The 21076-nt window shown below is 62.4% G+C and overlaps 1 protein-coding gene and 1 long non-coding RNA gene across 10 annotated transcripts; one reads left to right on the top strand and one right to left on the bottom strand.

Moving 5' to 3' along the window:
• Positions 1 to 2249: 2249 nt before the first annotated feature.
• Positions 2250 to 18277, top strand: BCAN (brevican). 9 transcript variants are annotated; one of them, XM_023247532.2, is made up of 16 exons: positions 2250 to 2438; positions 4332 to 4444; positions 4697 to 4920; positions 5838 to 5947; positions 6529 to 6903; positions 7221 to 7395; positions 7664 to 7791; positions 8291 to 8584; positions 10496 to 10717; positions 11197 to 11820; positions 14960 to 15067; positions 15555 to 15713; positions 16269 to 16351; positions 16740 to 16884; positions 17350 to 17540; positions 17844 to 18277. In XM_023247532.2, exons 3-16 carry the CDS (start codon positions 4913 to 4915, stop codon positions 17946 to 17948), a joined length of 2727 nt encoding a protein of 908 aa, XP_023103300.2. In that variant the 5' UTR covers positions 2250 to 2438; positions 4332 to 4444; positions 4697 to 4912; the 3' UTR covers positions 17949 to 18277. The 9 variants fall into 9 exon arrangements, with proteins under 9 accessions (XP_023103300.2, XP_023103298.2, XP_023103299.2 ...); XM_023247530.2 differs by having other exon boundaries at positions 4328 to 4444; XM_023247531.2 differs by having other exon boundaries at positions 4277 to 4444.
• On the bottom strand, positions 17970 to 20139 carry LOC123382728. Its single transcript, XR_006591585.1, has 2 exons — positions 19623 to 20139; positions 17970 to 19255 (listed from the first exon to the last, which is right to left on the bottom strand). It is a non-coding gene; the product is annotated as an uncharacterized LOC123382728 (long non-coding RNA).
• Positions 20140 to 21076: the final 937 nt, after the last annotated feature.

Below are 21076 nucleotides of genomic sequence, written 5' to 3'. Positions count from 1 at the left end.
GTGTGTGTGTGTGCATGCACGTGTGTGGCTAGCAAAGGAAAGGAACTAGATTTTGCTGAGCTCGCCCATGGCCAGGGCCGGTAGTCTTTACCCAGTGCCATAGATACTATGCGGCCCGTTCAGAACAGGAAACGGTTTGAGGAACGAAGCCCGTCCCGAGGTCTGGCCGCCGCAAATGGCCAGCCGGGGGTGTGACCTCGGTGCCCACGCCTGCGGAGGCCTGGCCCTCGTCAGTCCGCTCGGCAGCGGCTGCCTGTTCTCGCACCGCGTCTGGTTTCCCACCAGGGGTCTGCCTCTTGGAACAGACTGTCTGCTACCAGCCCTGGTCCAGACCCAGAGGCTGCTGGCCTCAGTCAAGGTTGGACTCCCCCAGGAGACACCAAAACGTGTGTCCGCACTTCTAGTCATGAGGGGAGATGGCAAGAAAGGTCACTTTCTCTCTTCCTCCATCACAGCCAGGTTTCCCCGCGGCAAAGAGCTGTAGTTACGCGCAAACCACCACTGAGATTGAATTTCAGCCCCTTGGTTGCCTGGCCCCGCCTGGCTGGACTCAAGCCCCATGTGAAGCTGAGCAGGCACTTGTGGGGACAGGCTGGATGCATGCCCCCATGCTGAGGCTGCCCTGGGGGAGGCGGGATATCCTTCGGCTTGGGCTTGCAAGGCCTGAGGGGGGCAGAGGGAGCCTAGGGCTGCCTGGCGCTGCCCGGATCTGCCCCAAGGCCAGACCCCCCCCTCTCCACCGGAGGACTCGGTCCTAAAATGGTCCATGGTCCATAGTGGACATTCAGTTAATATTTATTTAATGAAATGAATAAACGGAGGTCTCTCCCTCCCCAGACTCTGTCAGGCACCTATTCTGTCCTCTCCAGACTCACATTTCTCTTACTAAAGGACCCTCCCACCCACCACCCCCAGGTGTTCCTGTCCTGTCTCTACAGTAGATGGGCGTCCAGGGAGGGGCCCGAATTCTACCTTTAGATCCTCAAGGATTCAGGGAGCAGTTTTTTGTGAGCTTCTCGAAAGCCCTTTGGAACCAAGTCTACAGCACTGGGCGTAGAATCCAGGCAGTGGTGACTGGGGCAGCTGGGGCATCAGCAGAGGGCAGTCCAGATTCCAGCACAGGAAGGAGGGACTTGGGTGCAGTCTAAATGGAAGGACAGACACCTGTCCTGAGGCTGATTCGCACTGCAGGCACCCCACGTTACTGGGGATATTTTGGGGGTGCTGCTGGAGATGATGGGGATCAAGCCCCCCCCCCCCCCAACAAGCCATCCCTGGTGCCACCACTGGTGTCCAGGAGAAGGAATCCAGGCATCTGGCTATCCTGCCCACGGTCCGTGCCAGAGGCTCTGCTTCTAGTCCCCGGAGGGAGGGGGGAAGAGAGAGGGAGAAGCAGAGGGAGCCTGGGAAAGCAGAGGAAAGAGGAGGCCCTGGAGACGGGGAGGGGGCATCATTGGTATTCCGAGGAGTCCCCCACGGCTGGGCAGCACTCGAGGCCCACCCCCTGGCACCAGGCTGCACATTCATCAGCCACGGCCCCGCTCAGGGGGCCCCGTGGGCTCCCGGCAACGCCGGGGATTCGCACATTGGTTGGTGTGACCTGTATGTCCACGCACCGTGCTGTCGCTCCCCCACAGCCCGTCTAGAGAGCCCCTGACTTGCCCGGCTTCACCCACGAGTCTGCTGTCTAACCTCCGTCCCTCCAGCTGCAAAGTCAGCCCCTCCTCCGCGCAGGCGGTGGGAGCACCCCGTAGACGGGACCCAATCAGAGCTTCCGACAGGGAGGTGGCCTTGGTCGTGGTCGTTTGCACCTCTTCCTGCCTCCGAATGAGCGCCCCTCCCCCTTTTACGCTCCCGTCATCCTTTCCCTTACGGTGCAGGTCTGAGTCCCTCCTCCTCGCCCCTTGCCCGCGGGAAGTCCCGCCGGCAGTCTAACGCCCATCCCTCCCGCTGCAACATCCTGCTCCGGCTCCGCGAGCCCTCCCTCCCCGCCCCTCTGCCCTCCCCCCCATCCCCCCCCCCACTCCAAGTCCCCGGCCTCTCCTCCCCAGAACCATGTCCTACTTCGCACGTCCTTGCTCTCGCTGCCGCCGCCGGGAACGGACGCAGAGGAAGCAGCGGGTCGCGTGACCTGCCCGAGCCCCCCGCGTCCCCGGCCAGGGGGCGGGGGCGGCCCCGGGGAGGGGAGGGAAGGGGAGGGGAGGGGCGGGACGGGGGCGGGGGGAAGAAAGGGGGTTTTGTGCGGCGCCCGGCGGCCCGGCGCCCTCTCCCGAGCGCCCTGCGGGCCCGGCCTCTCCTCGCGCCCGCGCAGTCCCCGCCGCAGTCGGCTGCAGCCGCAGGACCGAGCGTGGACCCGGAGGAGAGCCCGGAGGAGAGCCCGGAGGAGGCGGCAAACTTGGCGGTGCCGCACCCTAGCCCCGGCCCTCGGCCGCCTGCCGGTAGGTGAGCGCGAGCGCAGCCGGGCCGCCCGGACCCTGGAGGGGAGGCGGCGGGTCCGCGCCCCCAGCCCCGCCGCCCTTGCCTCCCGAGGCTCCGGCGCCCCCGGCCCGCTGACCCCGCCGCCCCCCGCCCCCACCCCCCACCGAGGTCCGCCGCGGGCCAGCCCCCGAGCGCCCGCTGCCAGCCCCAGCCCTGCGGCCCGGGGCCCCCCGAGTCTGATGGGAACGCCCCCCCTCCCCGGGTCCCCGCCGCCTCCCTACTGCGCGCCCCGCTGCCAGCGCCCCCGCCCAGATTTCCGACCTTGTCCGGGGCGGGCGGGCGGCGGGAGGAGCCGGGAAGCGGCCCTCCTTCTGGGGGCCCCCCTCCCCAGAGCCGTAGCTGGGGGTCCGGGCGGCCGCTGGAGCTGGAGTCCCAACTCTGCCACTTACTTGCTGTGTGACCTTGGACAAGTTAGTTGACCTCCCTGAACCTGGGGTTCCTCATCGGTGTAACAGCATTTTTCTCAAAGTTAAGGCTGTGCACCGGAAGCCTTTTTAAGAGGCCTGGCTCAGGTGGACGGAGTTCTGTTTACCACTCCTGCTTTCCTTTCTAGCACCGCCTTGGGCTGGGGACCCCCCCCCCATCCTTTCACATCCCTCTCCGCTTGGAATAGCTCTGCCCACGTGCTTCCAGTGGGACCAAGAGATTTGCCATCAGTTTTGTTACTGCTGTTAGTATCTGCGTGGCTTCTATTCCAGATAACGGCAGTGAGGTCAAGGGACACTGTTACCCACGGACCCCCCCCCCCCACTGCCCCCCACACCCCCCCGGAGCATTACCAGCGCCTGTGTTTTCGTGGCTGACTTAGCACCGTCCACCTTTCAGATTCTGAACTAGGAGCAGCTGCGGTGGCGGGCAGTGATGTTCCTAACAGTGTCTGTCACCCGCTGCTTATGTGACTTCTCTAGCCGGTCCCGCGGGGCCTGCGAACGCCCGGCCGCCGTTGTGCACTCGGGTTGCTGCTCACACCGTGGCTAAGGGGACAGTTCGGAGCTTCCCTCCTGCTGACCCCGCTGAGAACTGGAACCTAGTTCCTATGGGGCCGACCTTGGACTGTCAGCGGGGGGCAGGGGGGTCAGCACCCCCTCACCACTCAGCACGGAGGTGGTGGGTGTCGGGCGTGTGTACCCGTGGGCGCGCGCACACACACACACACACACACACACACACACACACACAGGCTGGTCTTGGGAAACTCAAGGCAAGGGCCGAAATCCCAGAGCCGGAGCTGGAGAGAGGGATGGTGTGGCACGAGGGGACGGGACAGGAAGACGGCTGAGCTCTCGGGGACAGAAACAGAGGACAGCAGAGGGGGTGCAGAGGCCAATGCCCGCACCGAGGCTGGCGCCCGAAGAGGGGATAGCCAAGTTTTCTCAGGACTCCTAGCTGCACAGGATGGGGCTGAAGCCCAAGCTTGGGGGGGATTGGCAGTGGGGTGGGGACAGTGCAGAGGTCGCCAATTGTGACAACCAGAGAATCCAGGCCTCTCTGGTCAGTGACCCCCGTTCCCGGAGGTGGGGGTGGGCTCACCTCCATAGTCCGGGGTGGCCAGGTCTTTATCGGTCTCAGACCTTCTCCCTCTGTCCCCTCACCTTCAAAACAGAGGTGAGAGGGGGGTCCAGGATGCCGGTCCCAGAGTGGCTCCAGATATATGGGTTTCTGGGCCACCTGTCAGAGAGCTGGGACCCGGTCTGTGAGCAGTTCCGGCTCCAGCCCAGAGAGAGGGGAGGGAAGGCGCCAGAAAGGGGCCTGGCCCGGGGCCTGGCCCACTCAGATGGATGGCGAACCGTCTGCCCAGCACCCGGCAGGCACTGGCTGCTCACGCCAAACGGTCCGCCCTCATCCCCAGAAAGCAGTCCTCCCAAGTGCTCCCGCGCCCAGAGCTGGTCTCCGCGTCCTCTGATCTGGCCCCATCGAGAGAGACCCTGGACATCTGGCTCCTGTCACTCCTTCCCCAAGTCTGACTGTGAGGAAATGAAGCCCACCGTAGTGGCAGAAATGGAGGTTACGGTGGCGGGGGGGGGGGCTTTGAGATTCCCTGGGGGGATCTGGGGGAGACATTTCCCAGCAGCTCAGGCTCAGGAAGGGGGAGACATGCATGAGGGCAGAGCCTGAGAGGGCACAGAAGATGAAGGCTGAACAACGGGCCTGGAGTGGGAATGAGCCTGATCGGTAGGAAGTCTTGCCCGGAGTCTAACCTGCATCCCTCCTGCTGCAGGTCGACCTACCCCATGGCGGGGTCTTCAAGCTCTCCTAAGTGTAGCCCGGCCCTTAAGGGTGACGTTGGACACTAGCCCTGCAGCCTTCACTCCTGGAGGCTCATTGGGCTGGTACCTGACTTGGCCTGGCTGGGGACTCTGGGTCAGCCCTGTCCCTCTCTGCCTCTCTGGGTTCCATTTCTCAATGTCACCCCCCCCCTCCCCATCCCTCCATTATGAGAGTGTAAGTGCTTTGAGATCTTCAGAGGAATATTCCGGGTTCTCACAGTGTCTGATAGCCAAGAGAGCAAGAGGGAGATGGCCCCTCCCATTTATTCTCACCCTCCCTTAGCCCACCCCCCAGCCTGGGACTGGGCGGGGGGGGGGGGGGGGAGGGAGAGGCTGGATGGAAGCCAGACTGGCAGAGACAGGGGCTTTGTCCCAGCTGGTTTCTGAGCCAGGGGATCCGGTGGGAAAGCCCGTGCCAGGCAGAAAGGAAGGCTGGGAAGAAGAAGGGAGAAGGCAGCCAAGGAGGGGGTGGAGGGGGCTAGGAGTAAAGAGAAGAGTTTCCTTATAAGTAACGGTGGGGTAGGGAGAGGTCAAGGAGGGGTTGGGCTAGAGAGAAGTTGTGCAATGCCCAGGGTCAGTCTAGGAGGCCCTCCTGGAAGAGGCCAGGGGGGTGTGGTACTCAGGGAGGAAGGGACAGGAAGGGAATGTTGGAGGGGTGCTGGGGCAGGAGGAGGCTCTGGGTTTGAGGAAGGAGTCTGGCACTGGGAAAAGCAGAGGGAATTGTTAAGTATAACAGCACCCACCACTCCTGCTGGGAGCATTTAGTGAGCTCCTGCTGTATGCCTGCCGCTGTGCATCTGTACAGGGGTCCTAGGGAGGAAAGCACGTAGCCTCCTTACACCCTGCGAGGTGGTTATGATGCTGTTCTTTTACAAGGAAGAAAACAAAGGCCCTGAGAGCTTAAGGAACTTGCAGCAAGTTGACTAGCGCCCAGGTCTTGGTTCCGAGGAGGAATCCCTGGTGGGGAGACAGGATCAGAAGCGAGGGTGTTAACAGTGAGGTGGGGACGCTAGGCTTCTTGGGCCAGGATATGCATGCTCGGGTGCCGGGGGAAGTCCTTCTTGAAGTCTAACCCCATCTCTCCTCCTCAAGTCCCTCCAGCAGCCTGAGCATGGCCCCACTGTTCCTGCCCCTGCTGATAGCCCTGGCCCTGGCCCCGGGCCCCACGGCCTCAGCTGATGTCCTGGAAGGGGACAGCTCAGGTAAGCGACCCCACTCAGGGTCACTGTCTCTGTCTCCTCCATCTCCCCTATGGAAGGGAATGGCCTCGCTTTTCGTCCCACCAAACCGTTCCAGCCTTGGGGGACCCAGGGAGGAGATAGGATTGGGGGGGGGGCACTGTAGGGAAAGGTCTGGCCTGGGACACTTGGAGGTAAGGAAGGGATGAGCTGTGGGCTCTGGGGAGGGGAGGGGGATCTTGGGGGTAGGGCTGGGGAGGGGCAGGAGTGCCAGGCTGCCCATCTCTAGGGTGTGGGAGGGATGAATAGAGCTGGGAGGCAGGACAGGGGGAGAAATCCTGCAGGTGACTCTGAGGGAAACTCTGAGGACTGGAGGACCCAGGGGGTGAGGTTAGAAAGCCTGGGGTGCAGCCTGGGAATCGAGGGGTGGCGCTGGCCACTCTGGGGGCGGAGCCGACCCGGAGACTTTGGGGACAGATCTGGAGAGGGTGCGGGGTGGCGATGCAGGACTCTGGGGGTGGGTGGGGGGCGCATGGAAACCTGGGCGGGGGGACCCTTCGGACCCAGGCGCTGAGTCCCAGCCGGCCCCGCCCGCCCACCCGCAGAGGACCGGGCCTTCCGCGTGCGCATCTCGGGCGACGCGCCGCTGCAGGGCGTGCTGGGCGGCGCCCTCACCATCCCGTGCCACGTTCACTACCTGCGGCCGCCGCCGGGCCGCCGGGCCGTGCTGGGCTCCCCGCGGGTCAAGTGGACCTTCCTGTCCGGGGGCCGGGAGGCCGAGGTGCTGGTGGCGCGGGGGCTGCGCGTCAAGGTGAGCGAGGCCTACCGGTTCCGCGTGGCGCTGCCCGCCTACCCGGCGTCCCTCACCGACGTCTCCCTGGCGCTGAGCGAGCTGCGGCCCAACGACTCTGGCATCTACCGCTGCGAGGTCCAGCACGGCATAGACGACAGCAGCGACGCCGTGGAGGTCAAGGTCAAAGGTGAGGGGCAGGACGGAGGGGGGGGAGGGGAGGGCAGGACCGAACTCCCCGCCCCCCCCCCACCCGGGAGCCCACAGTCTGAGGGGGAAGCAAACACACGTGGAAGGCACAGACTGAGCTGCAAAAGGAGTGCGTAGACACAGGCCTCTGTCACCTCCTTTCTGTCTTCAGGCGGAGGAAATCCTGCCCAGTCCAACTTAAGCCCCTCGAGCCGTAGAGTGAGCACACACTCCCCTTGTGTCCAGGGGAGTGGCAAGGAGGGCGAGGGGAGGCCAGTGTGGGGTGACCACGGCTCACGGCTCCTGTCTGCCCCTCAGGGGTCGTCTTTCTCTACCGGGAGGGCTCTGCCCGCTACGCTTTCTCCTTCGCCCGGGCCCAGGAGGCCTGTGCCCGCATCGGAGCCCGCATCGCCACCCCGGAGCAGCTCTACGCCGCCTACCTCGGGGGCTATGAGCAGTGCGATGCTGGCTGGCTGTCCGACCAGACCGTGAGGTGCGCTGGGGCTGCGGACCGGGGGTTTCTAGTTGTGTCTGGGGTGGCGGGTGGCCCGGCCTCTGCGGGGGGGCTGCCCACTGCCTCGGGCCAGCCACACGGCGCTCCCTGCCTCCTGGGAAGGAGGGAGGTGAGGACCCCGCCCTGGGGGGTGTCCCTGCAGAACTGGGAAGACAGCTGGCTACCTTGAGGGCAGTGTGGTTCGGCGGGGGGGGGGGGGGGCATCCCTGGATGGCTCCCTGGTGAAGGCGTCTGTACTCGCTCCCAGGTATCCCATCCAGACCCCACGGGAGGCCTGTTATGGAGACATGGATGGCTTCCCTGGGGTCCGGAACTATGGCGTGGTGGACCCGGATGACCTCTATGATGTCTACTGCTATGCTGAAGACCTAAATGGTGATTGGGGGTGAGGCGTTCCCAGGCCTGAGCCCGTTCTCCGGTGCTGCCTGTAGGTCCTTCAGGGGCCTGTGCTGGACCCGTCGTCCCTCGTGTGTTCACTCGGGCATCCAGGGGGGTTGTTTCCAAAGAAACAACCGGTGTCCCTCCCGCCAAACACAGTCATGGACGCAAGTCCATGGCCGAGGCCTCCGCCAGGTGGGACGAGACTGAGTTTGAGTTTGACTCTGCAGCCACCCTCTGTGTATGTCTCTGCCTCTTAGCACCTCTGGGCCTCGCTTACCTTCTTTGCGGAATGAGGACGTCGAGCCGGGCTCCTCTGAGTAATAACATCTCTGCTGAGGCTCTACCCGAACTTTGACCTTGAAATAGGACGTTTGACTCCATGTCACAGATGAGGAGACTGAGGCCCAGAGAAGCCCGCCTAGGGTCTCTGCAGGAGCCCAGGGTCAAAGGGGCTCCCAACTTCCTGGTGACCCGGCCCCCTCTTCCCTACCAGGAGAGCTGTTCCTGGGCGCCCCTCCAGACAAGCTGACGCTGGAGGAGGCACGGGCATACTGCCGCGAGCGGGGTGCAGAGATTGCTACCACGGGCCAGCTGTATGCAGCCTGGGATGGCGGCCTGGACCGCTGCAGCCCCGGCTGGCTGGCCGATGGCAGCGTGCGCTACCCCATCGTCACGCCCAGCCAGCGCTGCGGTGGGGGCCTGCCTGGCGTCAAGACTCTCTTCCTCTTCCCCAACCAGACCGGCTTCCCCAACAAGTACAGCCGCTTCAACGTCTACTGCTTCCGAGGTGAGCCAGCCCCCCTGCAGACGCCGCGCCCACCCTCTCTCTGTGGGTCAGACAGCCTTGAGCCCCCTGGTCCCACCCAGCTCTGTCCGGGTTTGCTCAGGTCTTTGCCGCTCGCCTGGAGGAGGCTGGGCACCGAGGGTCCTCATTCTGGTTGTGCCCTCTGGCTTGGGTTGTGTGGCCCCGGGGAGCGCCTGTCTCTCCAGGGTCAAAGCTGCCTCTTCCCTACCGCGCAGCTGGATAGGTTTCCATTTCTGGTCAGCACATGAGTGGAGAGAGATGATGGACATTCTCTGAACCCAACGAATGGTCTGTTCCAGTTAACCTGATGCCCTCAAGAGCCCTTGCGGGGCGGGGGGGGGGTGGATTCCAGAACCTTCAGCTTGAGGGTGTCAGATCTTTAACCACTGAGTATTGATGGACAGACACAATTCCCCCCCACAGGAAGCAGGTCCTCAAGGACAGTTGGGGGCAGAGATGGCTTCCTGATCACATCTTATATTGGGGGCTGAAGGGAAGGCAGTGCCTGGGACCCCCAGAGGCACCCCCAGTGACTGACAATCAGGGAGGCAGTGCCATGGGGTGCGTGGGTCCTGGCCTGAAGTGTGAGCCCGCAGGACTGCGACAAGGGCCGGAGGCAAGAATGAAGGGAGAATACACAGCCTCTCCCTTCAGAGAGCTCCTACTCTGAAGGGAGAAGGCCTGTTTCTGCCCTGGGAGCCCCCAGTCTGAGGGAAGACAACACGCCTTGCTCCCAGCACGAAGAGAGACTAAGAGAAAAGCATTACTTCTATTGGACAGATCTCCAAGTATCTTCAGCCTGGGGCTAGGGAGCGGTGGGGAAGTGGAGTCTAGAGGAAGGCAGGTCCCTGTGGAAAGGCCAACCGAAAGGCGGATGATGATGATTATAGTAATTATGAACATGTCTATACACTGATCACGCGCCAAGCACTGTTCCAGGAAGCCACAGAAAGAGGGGCTGGATGGAGAGGTTGGGAACAGGTGGAGGACAGAGGCAGGCAAGGACACAGGTTTGCTTGTCTGGCATGAGCGAGGCTCACTGGAGCAGGTGACACGGGGAGGGGAGGGGAGGGGCAGGACGTGCTGTGCTTGCACGTCTGGCTAAGCACAGACAGCCCTCGGGGCTTTTCTTAGCCCAGTTCCGCGGCCGCTTCATTGGTTTTCTGATCTTGGCTCTCTTCTCCAAAGACGAGGTAATCCATTCGAAAGCTCCTGTTGTTGGAAGGGAGCAGCTTTTGGAAGGATGGGGCGACCACTTCCTTTGCCCTCTTGCCCCGATGCTGAGACCCTCGGGTGATGACTGTTGAATGTCCTTCCTGCACTCCAGCCATCAGCTCTCCTGGGCGATGCCCCCTGGCCCCTTCCATTTCAAAAGTCTCAGGAGCCCTGGGAGCCCTCACACCTTGCTCCCAAGGTGTCCCAAGGTCCTGAGGCCACCTGTCCTTCCTTCTGCCTCCGTGTCCTTTCTCAAGGGAATCTCTCCCCTGAGACTTTCCTGACCACTGTATCTAAAGTAGTACTTCCCACCGTTCTATTTCCTTATTCTACCCAAGTGTTCTTTATATGGTAACGTTATATGTGTGTTTGTTTATTATGTAGCTAAGTTATAAACTCCCTTAGGGCAGGAGGCTTGGTGCTTTTTTCTCTACTGTATCCTCAGTGCCCAGAAGAATGCTTGGCATGACACAGAGTGGGCACTTGATTAATGCCTGAGGAACCAGTGATAAAGTCCTGCAGTGCTTCCTGGGTCTTCATGGGTCCTCCACAGGAAAGATGAGTGAGAACTGGGAGAATTTTGTGGTCTCTGAGTCTAACCCAGAGCCCTCGAGTTCAGGCTGTGACTGGGTGCAAAGCCACCTGTTTAACCTCCCACTGACACTTTCCTCTTCACAGACTCTGGCCAGCCCTCCACCACGCCTGAGGCCTCTGACCCAGCCTCTGACGGGCTGGAGGCCATTGTCACAGTGACAGAGACCCTAGAGGAGCTCCAGCTGCCGCGGGAAGCTGTGGAGAGCGAGTCCCGGGGAGCCATCTACTCCGTCCCCATTGTGGAGGATGGGGGAGGTGCAAGGTCCCCTCCAGAAGACCCGGCGGAGGCCCCTAGGACCCTCCTCGGTAACTGGAGTCCCTTAGTAAGAGAAGCAGGGGTGAAGCCGCCTGTCCTGGGCTTACGGCCCCCTGACGGCCCTGACCCTTCCCAGCATCTCGGTGATGCAGGGCATCTCTCCAGTACGCTCCCACCCCTTGCCTTTCCGGCACATTCTACTCCAAACTCTCTGGGTCTGGGAAGCAGGGTGTTCCCTCCTTTGTTCCCTCCTCCTCCTTGCCTACCCAAAATAGACTAGAGAATTTTAAGACAAGGAGAGGGAGACACGGTGACGATGTTTTTGTGCCGGGCTAATGACAGTTCAGCTCAAGTTGAAGGTCTTCTGGTGGCAGCAGAGGCAGCCTCCTCCTGGCCTCCCCGCCCCCCCCACCCGCTGCGGGCCTCCCTTCCCATTCCCCCTCCCCAGCCCCGCCTTTCTTCCCCTCCGTTTCCGTCTTCCCTTCGGCCGGTGCTGTCCCTGGTGCTGAACCACCTATGCTTTGTCTAGAATTCGAAAGCCAATCCATCGTCCCTCCCCTGGGGTCCTCAGAAGAGGAAGGCAAGGCTTTGGAGGAAGAAGATGAAGAGGAGGAAGAGGAGGAGGCAGAGGAGGAGGCCCTGTGGGCCTGGCCCAGCAAGCTCAGCAGCCCAGACCCAGAGGCCTCTCTCCCCACTGAGCCAACCCCAGAGGAGTCACTCTTGCGTGCCTCCCCACCACCAGCGAGGCCAGTCCTACAGCCTGGTGCCTCACCACCTCCCGATGGAGAGCCAGAGGCTCCCAGGCCTCCAAGGGTCCTTGGACCACCCACTGAGACTCTGCCCACTCCCAGGAATGGGAAACTGGCCTCCCCACCACCTCCCACTCCGGTTGGGGAGAGAGAGGTGGGGGAGGAGGCCGGGGGTCCTGAGCTGTCTGGGGTCCCTCGAGGAGAGAGTGAGGAGACAGGGAGCTCTGAGGATACCCCTGCCCTGTTTCCAGCCACACGGGCCCCTGAGGGTACCAGGGAACTGGAGGCCCCCTCTGAAGAGAATTCTGGAAGAACTGTCCCAGCAGGGACCTCAGTGCGGGTTCAGCCAGTGCTGCCCACTGACAGCGCCAGCCAAGGTGGAGTGGCCGTGGCCCCCTCATCAGGTAACTTCGCCCAAGGCTCAACCTCCCTCTTCCTCCTCCTCCCCTTTCTCCCCCTGAAGCTCTGGGTCACATGACCCATGATCCTTTAACCGCCATTGCCCCGGCCTCTCCTGTCCTTCGTCTTCATTCTCCTGTACACCTCTGCCTGTGGGTTTCCAACCTTGGACACCAGCTCTCTGATTTCTCACCTCACGACCCCCAGTGCCATGGCCCTACCCCGTGACTCCAGCCCCACCACTGACCACCTGGGACTCCTTCCTGCCCTTGGCTTTCCACTGGTGACTTACTGGCCCCACAGAGCACCCTCCTTCCTCTTGTGATAGGGGTTCCTGGGTCCCTATTCTACTCTTTGGGGCTCAGGCCCCTCCCCTACTGCCCCCTTCCCTCCCCTTCAGACACCCCACTGATGTCAGGGAGGCCTGGGGTCAGCTGCTGGGGTCTAGGAGAGCCCTTACCCCCACAGAGCCTTAAGCGACTACTTCTGTGAAGTATTTTTCGACTGTTTCATGGAAAACAAGCCTTGGAAATAAATCTCTATTAAACCACTTTATAACCAAAACTCTGGCACCCTCTGTCTGCACCCCAGCTGTCTGCCCTTTTCATTCCCTGAATTTGTGTTGGAGGCAGCTCTCTGATGCTTCCCTTTGTGCTATGTCTCTCCCTCGCTCGCCTGTGTCCCTTGCTCCCCATGCCTCTCTGCCTCCTCCTTTTCATCCTCAGCCAGCGCCCTTTCCTGCCCTCCTGTCTAACATCGCTCCCTGTTCCCTCATCCTCCCCTTAGCTCTCCTCTGCCTTTCTTCCCGGCTGCTGAGAGTCCAAAGCTGAAGTCGCTGTCCATCGGTCTATGGGACTGCGAGGGGTTGTCCCTCACTCCTGATGGGGAGAAACCCCCACCAGCCTGAATGTGGGGGTGTGGGGGTGTGTGCGTGCGTGTGCACATGTGCGCACGCGCGCACACACACACACACACACGTGCTTGTATTCATTTCTGATCCATCTCGATGGCCATCTAGAGCCACACATACAGACTCGTGATAGAGAAAGTCCATCTCAGCACGGAGGCCCAAACTGGCATCCAGGCACCCCAGCCCCCCCGTCAGCACAACTCAGCAGGGAGATGGCATCTAACAAGCATCCCCTGCCCACAGCCTCCCCCTTCTTCACTAACCCCTGCACTAAAGCCCACCTTACCCTTAGGAAGAATGGTCTCACCCTCCCTGAACCAAAGGATCTCCAAGTCCCTAATGCTGACGAAGACACAAATCAGGAGGCGAGGAAGAAGGAATGTAGAGGTGGGGGGAGGAGTGGGGAGTTAGATTCTGGGGTCCGAGAGCCGCCCTACCCATTCAGGGAAGGCTGAGCTTCCCAGTGGGGATCCCTGGAGACGCCTGGGATCCGCCCAGTCCCAGGACCTACAGCCCTTCCTGCATGGTCCAGGGCTGGCTAGGGGCCCCTGCATCACACCCAGGCTCCCCCATTTCAACTATTGGCTCCCTGCCCAGCTGGCCTTGGAGTTCAGTGCCGTGTGGGTTAGGAGGGGGTCTGGTGGGAAGAGAAGCATCAGTGGAAGTCTCTGCAGGACCTTAGTTACCCCACCTGGTGGGTGAGGGATGTCCTCTGGCCCTGTTGTTACAGCAGGAGTGAAGAACTCTGTGGTTGTGTGTAGCAGTTGGCCCCAAGAAGGGGAAGGAAGGAAGAGTAGAAAGTTCCTTCAAGAGGAGTTCCTTTGCCCCCACTCTGTCGGTCCTGGTTCAAGGGAGGGACCTCTGGCCTGGGGTGGACAACCAGGGACCGAGTGTAGAAGTCTCTGTTCCCCAGGGCGGGCTGGCTGAACGCAGAGGTGCAGGCAAGAGGTGAGGAACAGAAGGGGCTGCAGGACTCCTGCCCTCCGCGGGGCCTGGTGCTAAATAAAACACCTCCCCTCCCCCTTTGCCCAGGGAGCTGGTGCTACCAGCCTGGAAGAAACGGTTGGCAGGAGGAGAGGTGACAGGGTGGTGGTGCTGGAACAGCTGATTCATTTCACCCCAAACAGCGAGGTCATCCCAGCAAAATTCTTGGAATCGACTCCAGCGTCTCCTCCCCCTACCTCTGCTCTCACCCCCACCAGGCGGAGGGAAGCACAGTGGGCCTCGCCCTTGGCTGCTGGGGGTATGGCGTGGTCTGAAGAGTCCCGCCCAGGGGTGGTTTTACCTCCCAAGCTGAGAGCCCAGCCCTGCACTGTCAGTCTCTGGGGCCATCTTCCTCTTCCTGGACCAGAAGGAGTGGAATCTGCCCCGTCCAGCACCCACACCTGGTCTAGGGCAGCCGCCTCCCACCCCAGGACCCAGAGGGAGAGAGTCCTGAGGAGAAGGCAGGAGACCCAGCCAGACAACAGATTGCAGGCCTTCAGGGCAGCGTGTCAGTCTAAGAGGACTGCCTGGAGGAGAGAGTGCCAGAAGGGAGAGAGATGGATTGGGGAGGGGGGTAGGCTGACTGGCCTGCAGAGGGGGCCTGGGAGGGGATGGGTTCTTCACTCTCAGCTTCTGGGATTGTGGACTCTACCCAGAGAGTAAGAGGGAGAGCTAGCCCCCCACCCCCACCCCAATATCGGGTCCCAGAAGCAGTCAAGGGCAGGCCACCCCTCACTGTTGCTGTGGCGATTCTCCTCTCCTCCCGCTTCATCCAGCCCCCACCGAAACCACACAAAACTGTGCAGGGACCCGGCACAAAGACAAGGCGGTGGGGAACCAAGCTCCAGGCCCAGAGAGGTAGAGTGACCTGTCCAATGTCACTCGGCAGAGCCAGGAGCCAGATAAGAGTCCGGGTCTCACCACTGACAGCCCAGCATCTTTCCCTTCAGTGGGGTTGGGTCCTGAGGGCCTTTCTGGCCACTTTCGCCCAGCCGCTGTTAGACTGGGCCCACGCCAGGGGGCACCGCAATGGCCAGCACGGGGCTGAGTCGACCCCGAAGTGGCAGGTGGCGAGGGGGGTCAGGGTGGGAGAGAAACTGGAACTGAGGGCCGGGCTGACCTCAAGATGCTGTGATAGCTCTCAGGACAAGGGGGTTGGGGCCGTGGACACGCCGAACCCTCTCCTGGGGGGCTCAGGCTGCAGGGTTGTGCTCCCCTGCTCCGCCCACCTCACTTCTCTCCCCTCTCAGGTGACTGTGTCCCCAGCCCCTGCCACAATGGTGGGACATGCTTGGAGGAGGAGGAGGGGGTCCGCTGCCTGTGTTTGCCTGGCTATGGGGGGGACCTGTGTGATGTTGGTGAGTGTGGTGAGCGGCAGGGGTGGGGGCGGATCGGGAGCCTGGCCCCTGCCACAATGTGCTCGCTCTGGAGCCGGGAGGAAGGGCACGGGCCTTGTCCTGAATCTCCATTTTAGGCAGATCACACAACCTCTCTGAGCCCTACCAATTTCCTCATCTGTCAAGTGGACTAGAAATGCCTTTCTGGAGCGGCCCCTGTGGGAAGGGTGCTCGGTTCCCGCCAGTTCTCTCCTGGGAAGAGAGGAGGGCGCGGCCCTTCTCTGGGGTGGAGGACTGGGGGGACCCAGGCTGGGGCCGCAGCCCTCACCCTGGCAGTCCCTGTGGCCCAGAGGAGGAAGCCATCAAGGCCCCCTGCACAGGGCCCCTCCCGGCTCCCCCTCTCCCCTCATGCCCTCCTGTCTCTTTGGCACCTTAGTCCCGCCCCCTCAAGTCCCCTCCAGGGGACCTGGCCCTTCTGGCCTCAGTTGCCCACCCTTCTGCGCCCCAGGCCTCCGCTTCTGCAGTCCGGGCTGGGACGCCTTCCAGGGCGCCTGCTACAAGCACTTTTCTACCCGGAGGAGCTGGGAGGAGGCCGAGACCCAGTGCCGGATGTACGGCGCGCACCTGGCCAGCATCAGCACGCCCGAGGAGCAGAACTTCATCAATAGTGGGCTGGGGACGGGGCTGGAGGGGACCCTCGTCACCTGCTCTCTGCACTCACCCATTAACTCATCATGAATCATGCGTGAGTGTGTTAATTAATTAACTCCCTTACTCATTAACTCAGGTACCCATTACTTGGTTTACTTCATCCATCCATCCATTCATTCATTCCCTTTTCTGTCCTCGCTCCCTCCACACGTGGGTAGGGGGGCTTCAGGCCGAGAGGGCTGGGGTTGGCGCGGGGAGTACACCTGTATCGGCCAGACCGCACCCCCCCCCCCTTCTGCGGGTCCCGACTCTGACCTCAATGAAAGCTTCTGCTCTTTCCCCAGAGTTTCCCCTTCCTGGCCCTGGTGACACTTCTCTTCTCCCCAACCCCTCCGCCCTCCCCTGCCTTCTACCCGTCCGCGGGCAGATGGGCCGATGGGAAAGCAGGGAAGCGCGGGGTGGGTCTGGCGGGAAGGACTCGCGCGCGCGGGCCGCCGGTAACGGGGAGCGGCGCCACCTGCTGGCAGCGGGGCTCACTGCGCACCTTCGTCCGCCCGCGCTTCCTCCGCAGGTCGATACCGCGAGTACCAGTGGATCGGGCTCAACGACCGGACCATCGAAGGCGACTTCCTGTGGTCAGATGGCGTCCCTCTGGTGAGAGGCTCCGGCCGCCCCTCTAGCTGGCTCGGTCGCTTCTTCCAAGCACTTCTGCCCTCCACCTCCAGTGACCCCATCCCTCCCCCTCCTTTTTCTGGCCCTTTCTCCGCTCTTCTCCACGGGCCCCGCCTCCCTTCCGTGCGCTTCTCTCTCTTCCAGTCTGGCTCTCATTACCCCTCCCCGCCAAAGCCCGCGACCTGTCCTTTCTCCTCCTGGACCCCTACCCCCCATCCCCCTGTCTCCTCTCTCCTAGTGCTACCCCCCCACCCCACCCCACCCCCCCCCCCCCGCCTTCTCCTGCTCAGGCCCTCTAGGTCCATCCCTCCCCCCCTCCCCCCGCTGCGGTGCGGGAGCCCTCACCGCCTCCCCCACCCCGTCCCCCCAGCTCTATGAGAACTGGAACCCTGGGCAGCCTGACAGCTACTTCCTGTCCGGGGAGAACTGCGTGGTCATGGTGTGGCACGATCAGGGACAATGGAGTGATGTGCCCTGCAACTACCACCTGTCCTACACCTGCAAGATGGGTCTGGGTGAGGCCGGGCAAGGGGGAGGAGGGGGCGCCAGGGGGATCCGTCGCTGCTGGGTGTATAGAAGGAGGGGCCGGGGCGCCTGGGTGGCTCAGTCGTTGGACAGGCCACTGACTCTTAATTTCCGCTCAGGTCAAGATCTCAGGGTTGGTGAGTTCCAGCCCCGCAGGGGGCTCCAAGCTGACAGTGGGGGAACCTGCTTGGGATTCTCTCTCTCCCTCTCTTTCTGCCCCTCCCCTGCACTCTCTAAATAAATACATAAATAAACTCAAAATTAAAAGGAGGGGGCAAAGCTACAGAGGAGTCAGAAACGTGTCCCAGGCCATGGGCAAGGGGACGTCTAACAAACGAGGTGGTCCACCAGGCATCACCCTGTGGCCCACCCCCTCCTCCTCCTCCTCCTGCCGACTCTGGGAGCTGTCACCCGCAGCCCCGGGCTCCCGGATCTTGACTGTGTCCCCCCCGCAGTGTCCTGTGGGCCTCCGCCAGAGCTGCCCCTGGCTCAAGTGTTTGGCCGCCCACGACGGCGCTATGAAGTCGACACCGTGCTTCGTTACCGGTGCCGCGAGGGGCTGACCCAGCGCAACCAGCCACTGATCCGCTGCCAGGAGAACGGCCGTTGGGAGCCCCCCCAGATCTCCTGTGTGCCCCGCAGGCCTGTGAGTGCCAGGGGGATGCAGGTGGGGGCACGAGCCAACAGTAGCTCTGGGCTCTAGTCCTAGCTCTGCCGGTCACTGGCCGTGTGACCTTGGAGTAATCACTGCCCGTCTGTGAGGCAAAGAGGAGGAGCTGGGCTGGATGCCCCGGGGTCCCTTTCAGTGCCGATGTCTGAGAACAGTGGCCGAGCCAAGACCCGTGCTTTAACCGGGGCTCAGGGAGCAGTAACACCCGGGGCGCAGGCTCTGAGACGAGACGAGGAGGAGGGGCCCAGGGGAGAGCGTGAGTGTGTGTGTCTTTCCCAGGCTCGAGCTCTGCACCTGGCGAAGGCCCCAGGACATCAGGGGAGGCTACTGGGACGCTGGAAGGACCTTTTGGCCCCTCCTTCCGGTCCCTCTCCAGGCCCCTAGGGAGCAAGGCCTTACCCGGCACTGCCCTCTCCCCATCACCGGTTGACCACTCGGGAGGGTGCAGCTGCCCTCCAGGCGGCAGTGCCTCAAGGGGTTTGTGGGAAGCACCTGGGCGGCTCCAGCCTAGACTAGACCCTCTCCCCCCTGCCTTGGCTCAGGTTCTCCCCTCAGGGCCTCGGGGAAGGCCCCTAAGTGCCTCAGCTGCCCTCTCCTTGCCATCCCCTGGGGGGGGGGGGCACGTTGCCCACCGTCGGGCTTCCCAGGGGACTGGGCTTGCAGGATGGGGTACCTGCCAAACCAGCAGGAAATAAAGCTGCATTTCAGCACAAGCAAGGTTGATGTTTCTGTGTGAGAGAGAGAAAAAGGAAAGTGGGGTGGGGCTGGGCCTCCCAGGATAAACAGCCCTTCTGTGTTTATTAACTTCCGGAGGTCAGAGCGGTCCCCAAGATGCCAGTGGATAGAACAGTGCCTGGCACAGAATAGCTGGGAGCTCACGGGGATCGGGGGAGTGGGAGCGTGTCTGGAAGGAGCTGGAGTGCTCAGAGTGCGGGTCCGGCCGCCCTAGACGAGCTCAGTCTGGGGAGGGAGAGAGACCGAGGGCCATGGAGAAAGCAGAGACCCGGCTGCCTTGGTGTCCCAGTTCTGAGGCTCCCACGGTGGGGGGGGGGTTCTTCACTCGAGGGAGTGCAGGTTTGGGGGTTAGACTGCAGGAGGGCTTGCTTCCAGCAGAGGAAGAAGAGAGGAGGGAAGGGAGAAGCAGAGGAGGGGTCCCCAGCCCTGCGGTGGCCTTGGGCTCAAGGAGTGACCTGGTAGGTCTCCCAGACCGTGCCCGGCAGAGGGCGCTGTGGACTCAGGCACGTCGGCCTGAGGGTGCCGTGTGCGCGTGCGTGCGCCGGGCCCGGCGCCGGGAGTCGCAAGAGTCCCGGGGGACCGCCAGGGGGCGCCGCGACCTCTGGTTCGGAGCCGTCGGGCCGGGAAGCCGGTAGCGGGCTGCCGGGCGGAGGGTGACTTCCGGCCGTGCCGCGCTGGCCCCGGGGGCTGTGAGTCATCGGAGGTTGAGATGGTGAGGTCACTCAGAACCGGAGAGAATGAGCGGCCGCGAGTGTGCGTGTACAGGACTGGGCCTTACTGGGCCTCGTGGTCGTGTGCCTTCCGGACGGGGTAACTCCTGCCGCGGGTCCCGGCCCTCGCCCTGGCGCAGTCGCGCACATGCACACGCTGCCAGGTGTTCACACTTCTGCTTGTGCCGGCTCTTAACCGCCTTCGCCCACATGGGCGATTCGTCCTTCCCTGCAAGTCGGGAAAACCTGATAAAAGTCAGAGACAGGGGGCAAATCACAGAGGCTGCGAGCCGCATAGAAAGACCCAGAGATAGCGAGGCCCGCAGGACAGGTGCTTGTTGGGAGGAGCTGGGGGCTTCTCCCCGCCATGCTGCCCACCGTGCACGGAGACCCCCAGACCAGCTGTGTCTGGGAATCCAGCACGACCTCCCAGACCCACCGACCACCACGACCCCTCTCCTCCCGCAGGGCTCACCTGCCCCTCCCTCTGCCCTCCCCCTGCCCTCCCCACACAACCCAGCCTCCCAAGGCTCGCGAATGGGGCTGTTTCTCCGCGAGCCACAGGGAGGAAAATGATCCTGAGGCCAGAGCAGACCCCCCTTTTATTCTGTACTTGGATTGCCCGTGATTGCCTAGTCCGTGCGCTGTTCGGATGTCAGGCGTTAGGTGGATTTGTGAGTTGAGGGAGACAAGCTGGGTCTTTGGAGGTAGGGCCTGAAGAGGAAAAAGGAGGCTGAAGGGGGGGCGCCTGTCCTTGGGCTCCTAAGGGGGGCTCTCTGGGAAACATCCTCGCGGTGACGGATGGCCAGCTGGCTTTCCCAGAGGGTTCCTGGGGGCGAGCCGGAGGGGGCTTGGGTTTCCCAGCCCTGCGGCTAACACTTCCTCACTGGATCTCCCCCACGGCGGCAGGCTGGGGGCCGCCGTCCGACCTGTGCGGGAGGGCAGTTCCAGAGGTTGACACAGAGCTGGAACTCTGATCCTTTCCCCCTCCCGGACACCTGCTGGCCGCTTCGGCAAGGCGGCCGGAAACGGAAGCCTTGTCCTGCTTTGTTGGGCTTCCTGGAGAAGGGGGAGCCGGTCCAGGGATGACTCAGCACCCTGAATAGAATCCAGTGCTGACCCGTGTGTGTGTGTGTGTGTGTGTGTGTGTGTGAGAGAGAGAGAGAGAGAGAGAGAGAGAGAGAGAGAGAGATGGCTGGGGAGGGGGTTTTGGCACCTCATCTGGGAAGAGCCCGGAGCAGGGGACACCTTCCAGGGCATAGCACAGACCATGTGCCCACCCTGTCAAACCTCTGGATGTGTGGCTCAACTCGGCCTCTTTCCCGCATGTCTAATGTGAGTTCCGCCTCAGGGTCTCCTGTTCTCTTGGGATGAGGTCAGAGCGTATGGATACGAGTAGAGAAGGGAGGTCCAGCCTTAGGTGCTTGGCCATTGGTCGCAGAGGGGCCTGAAGGCCGCTGAGATGGCCCTTCCAGAGGCCCTCCAATGACCATGGTCCCCAGCAACCCCCCAGACTGCTCTGACCCTCACCCCACCTCCCCATTCCTCCCCCGGTCCCCACCTCCCCACCCCCCAACTCCTACACAGTGCCCTGACCTCACTGGGGCCTTTGTCCCAGCCCTGAGGCCCTGTCTGTAGGCCTGTCTCCTGCACAGGGAGAGAAAGGGCCCCATTGTCCCGGCCCCTGCAAAGACTTCCAAAAATGCTCAGCCTGTCAGACCCCTGGGGGTGGGAGGCGCCCCCTGGGGGCTGCGGTCAGATCCCTGCCTGAAGTGAGGACCCAGGTTCCTTCATTACTCCTTCCTGAGATCTAGTAGCTTCCTGCCCCACCTGCTGCAAAGCAGCCCGCTTCCTCCCAGAAAGGAAGAACCAAAAGATTCAGGGCAGAGCAGGAGGAAGGGGCTGGAAAGGGAGGAAAACCGAGAAAGAGGGAGAAGGAGGAAGAATGTGAGGCAACTCGCCCACCGAAGGACTCTGGACTCTATTTAATGGTCTGAGTGGGTGGATCTTGCGACCTCTGTGTTTATTTCCTGATGTTTTCTCTCCTTAGTCTTTGGATAGCTTGTT

The sequence above is a fragment of the Felis catus genome, chromosome F1 (assembly GCF_018350175.1).
Source record: "Felis catus isolate Fca126 chromosome F1, F.catus_Fca126_mat1.0, whole genome shotgun sequence".
NCBI classification, from domain to species: Eukaryota; Metazoa; Chordata; class Mammalia; order Carnivora; family Felidae; genus Felis; species Felis catus.
This window is presented reverse-complemented; position numbering and strand designations above follow the sequence as displayed.

What these genes read in the sequence shown, in the direction of transcription:
- BCAN (XM_023247532.2), top strand. An exon ending in GGGGGACCTGTGTGATGTTG is followed by an intron (nt 15,068 to 15,554) that starts GTGAGTGTGGTG and finishes TCTGCGCCCCAG; the next exon opens with GCCTCCGCTTCTGCAGTCCG. An exon ending in GGTCAGATGGCGTCCCTCTG is followed by an intron (nt 16,352 to 16,739) that starts GTGAGAGGCTCC and finishes CCGTCCCCCCAG; the next exon opens with CTCTATGAGAACTGGAACCC.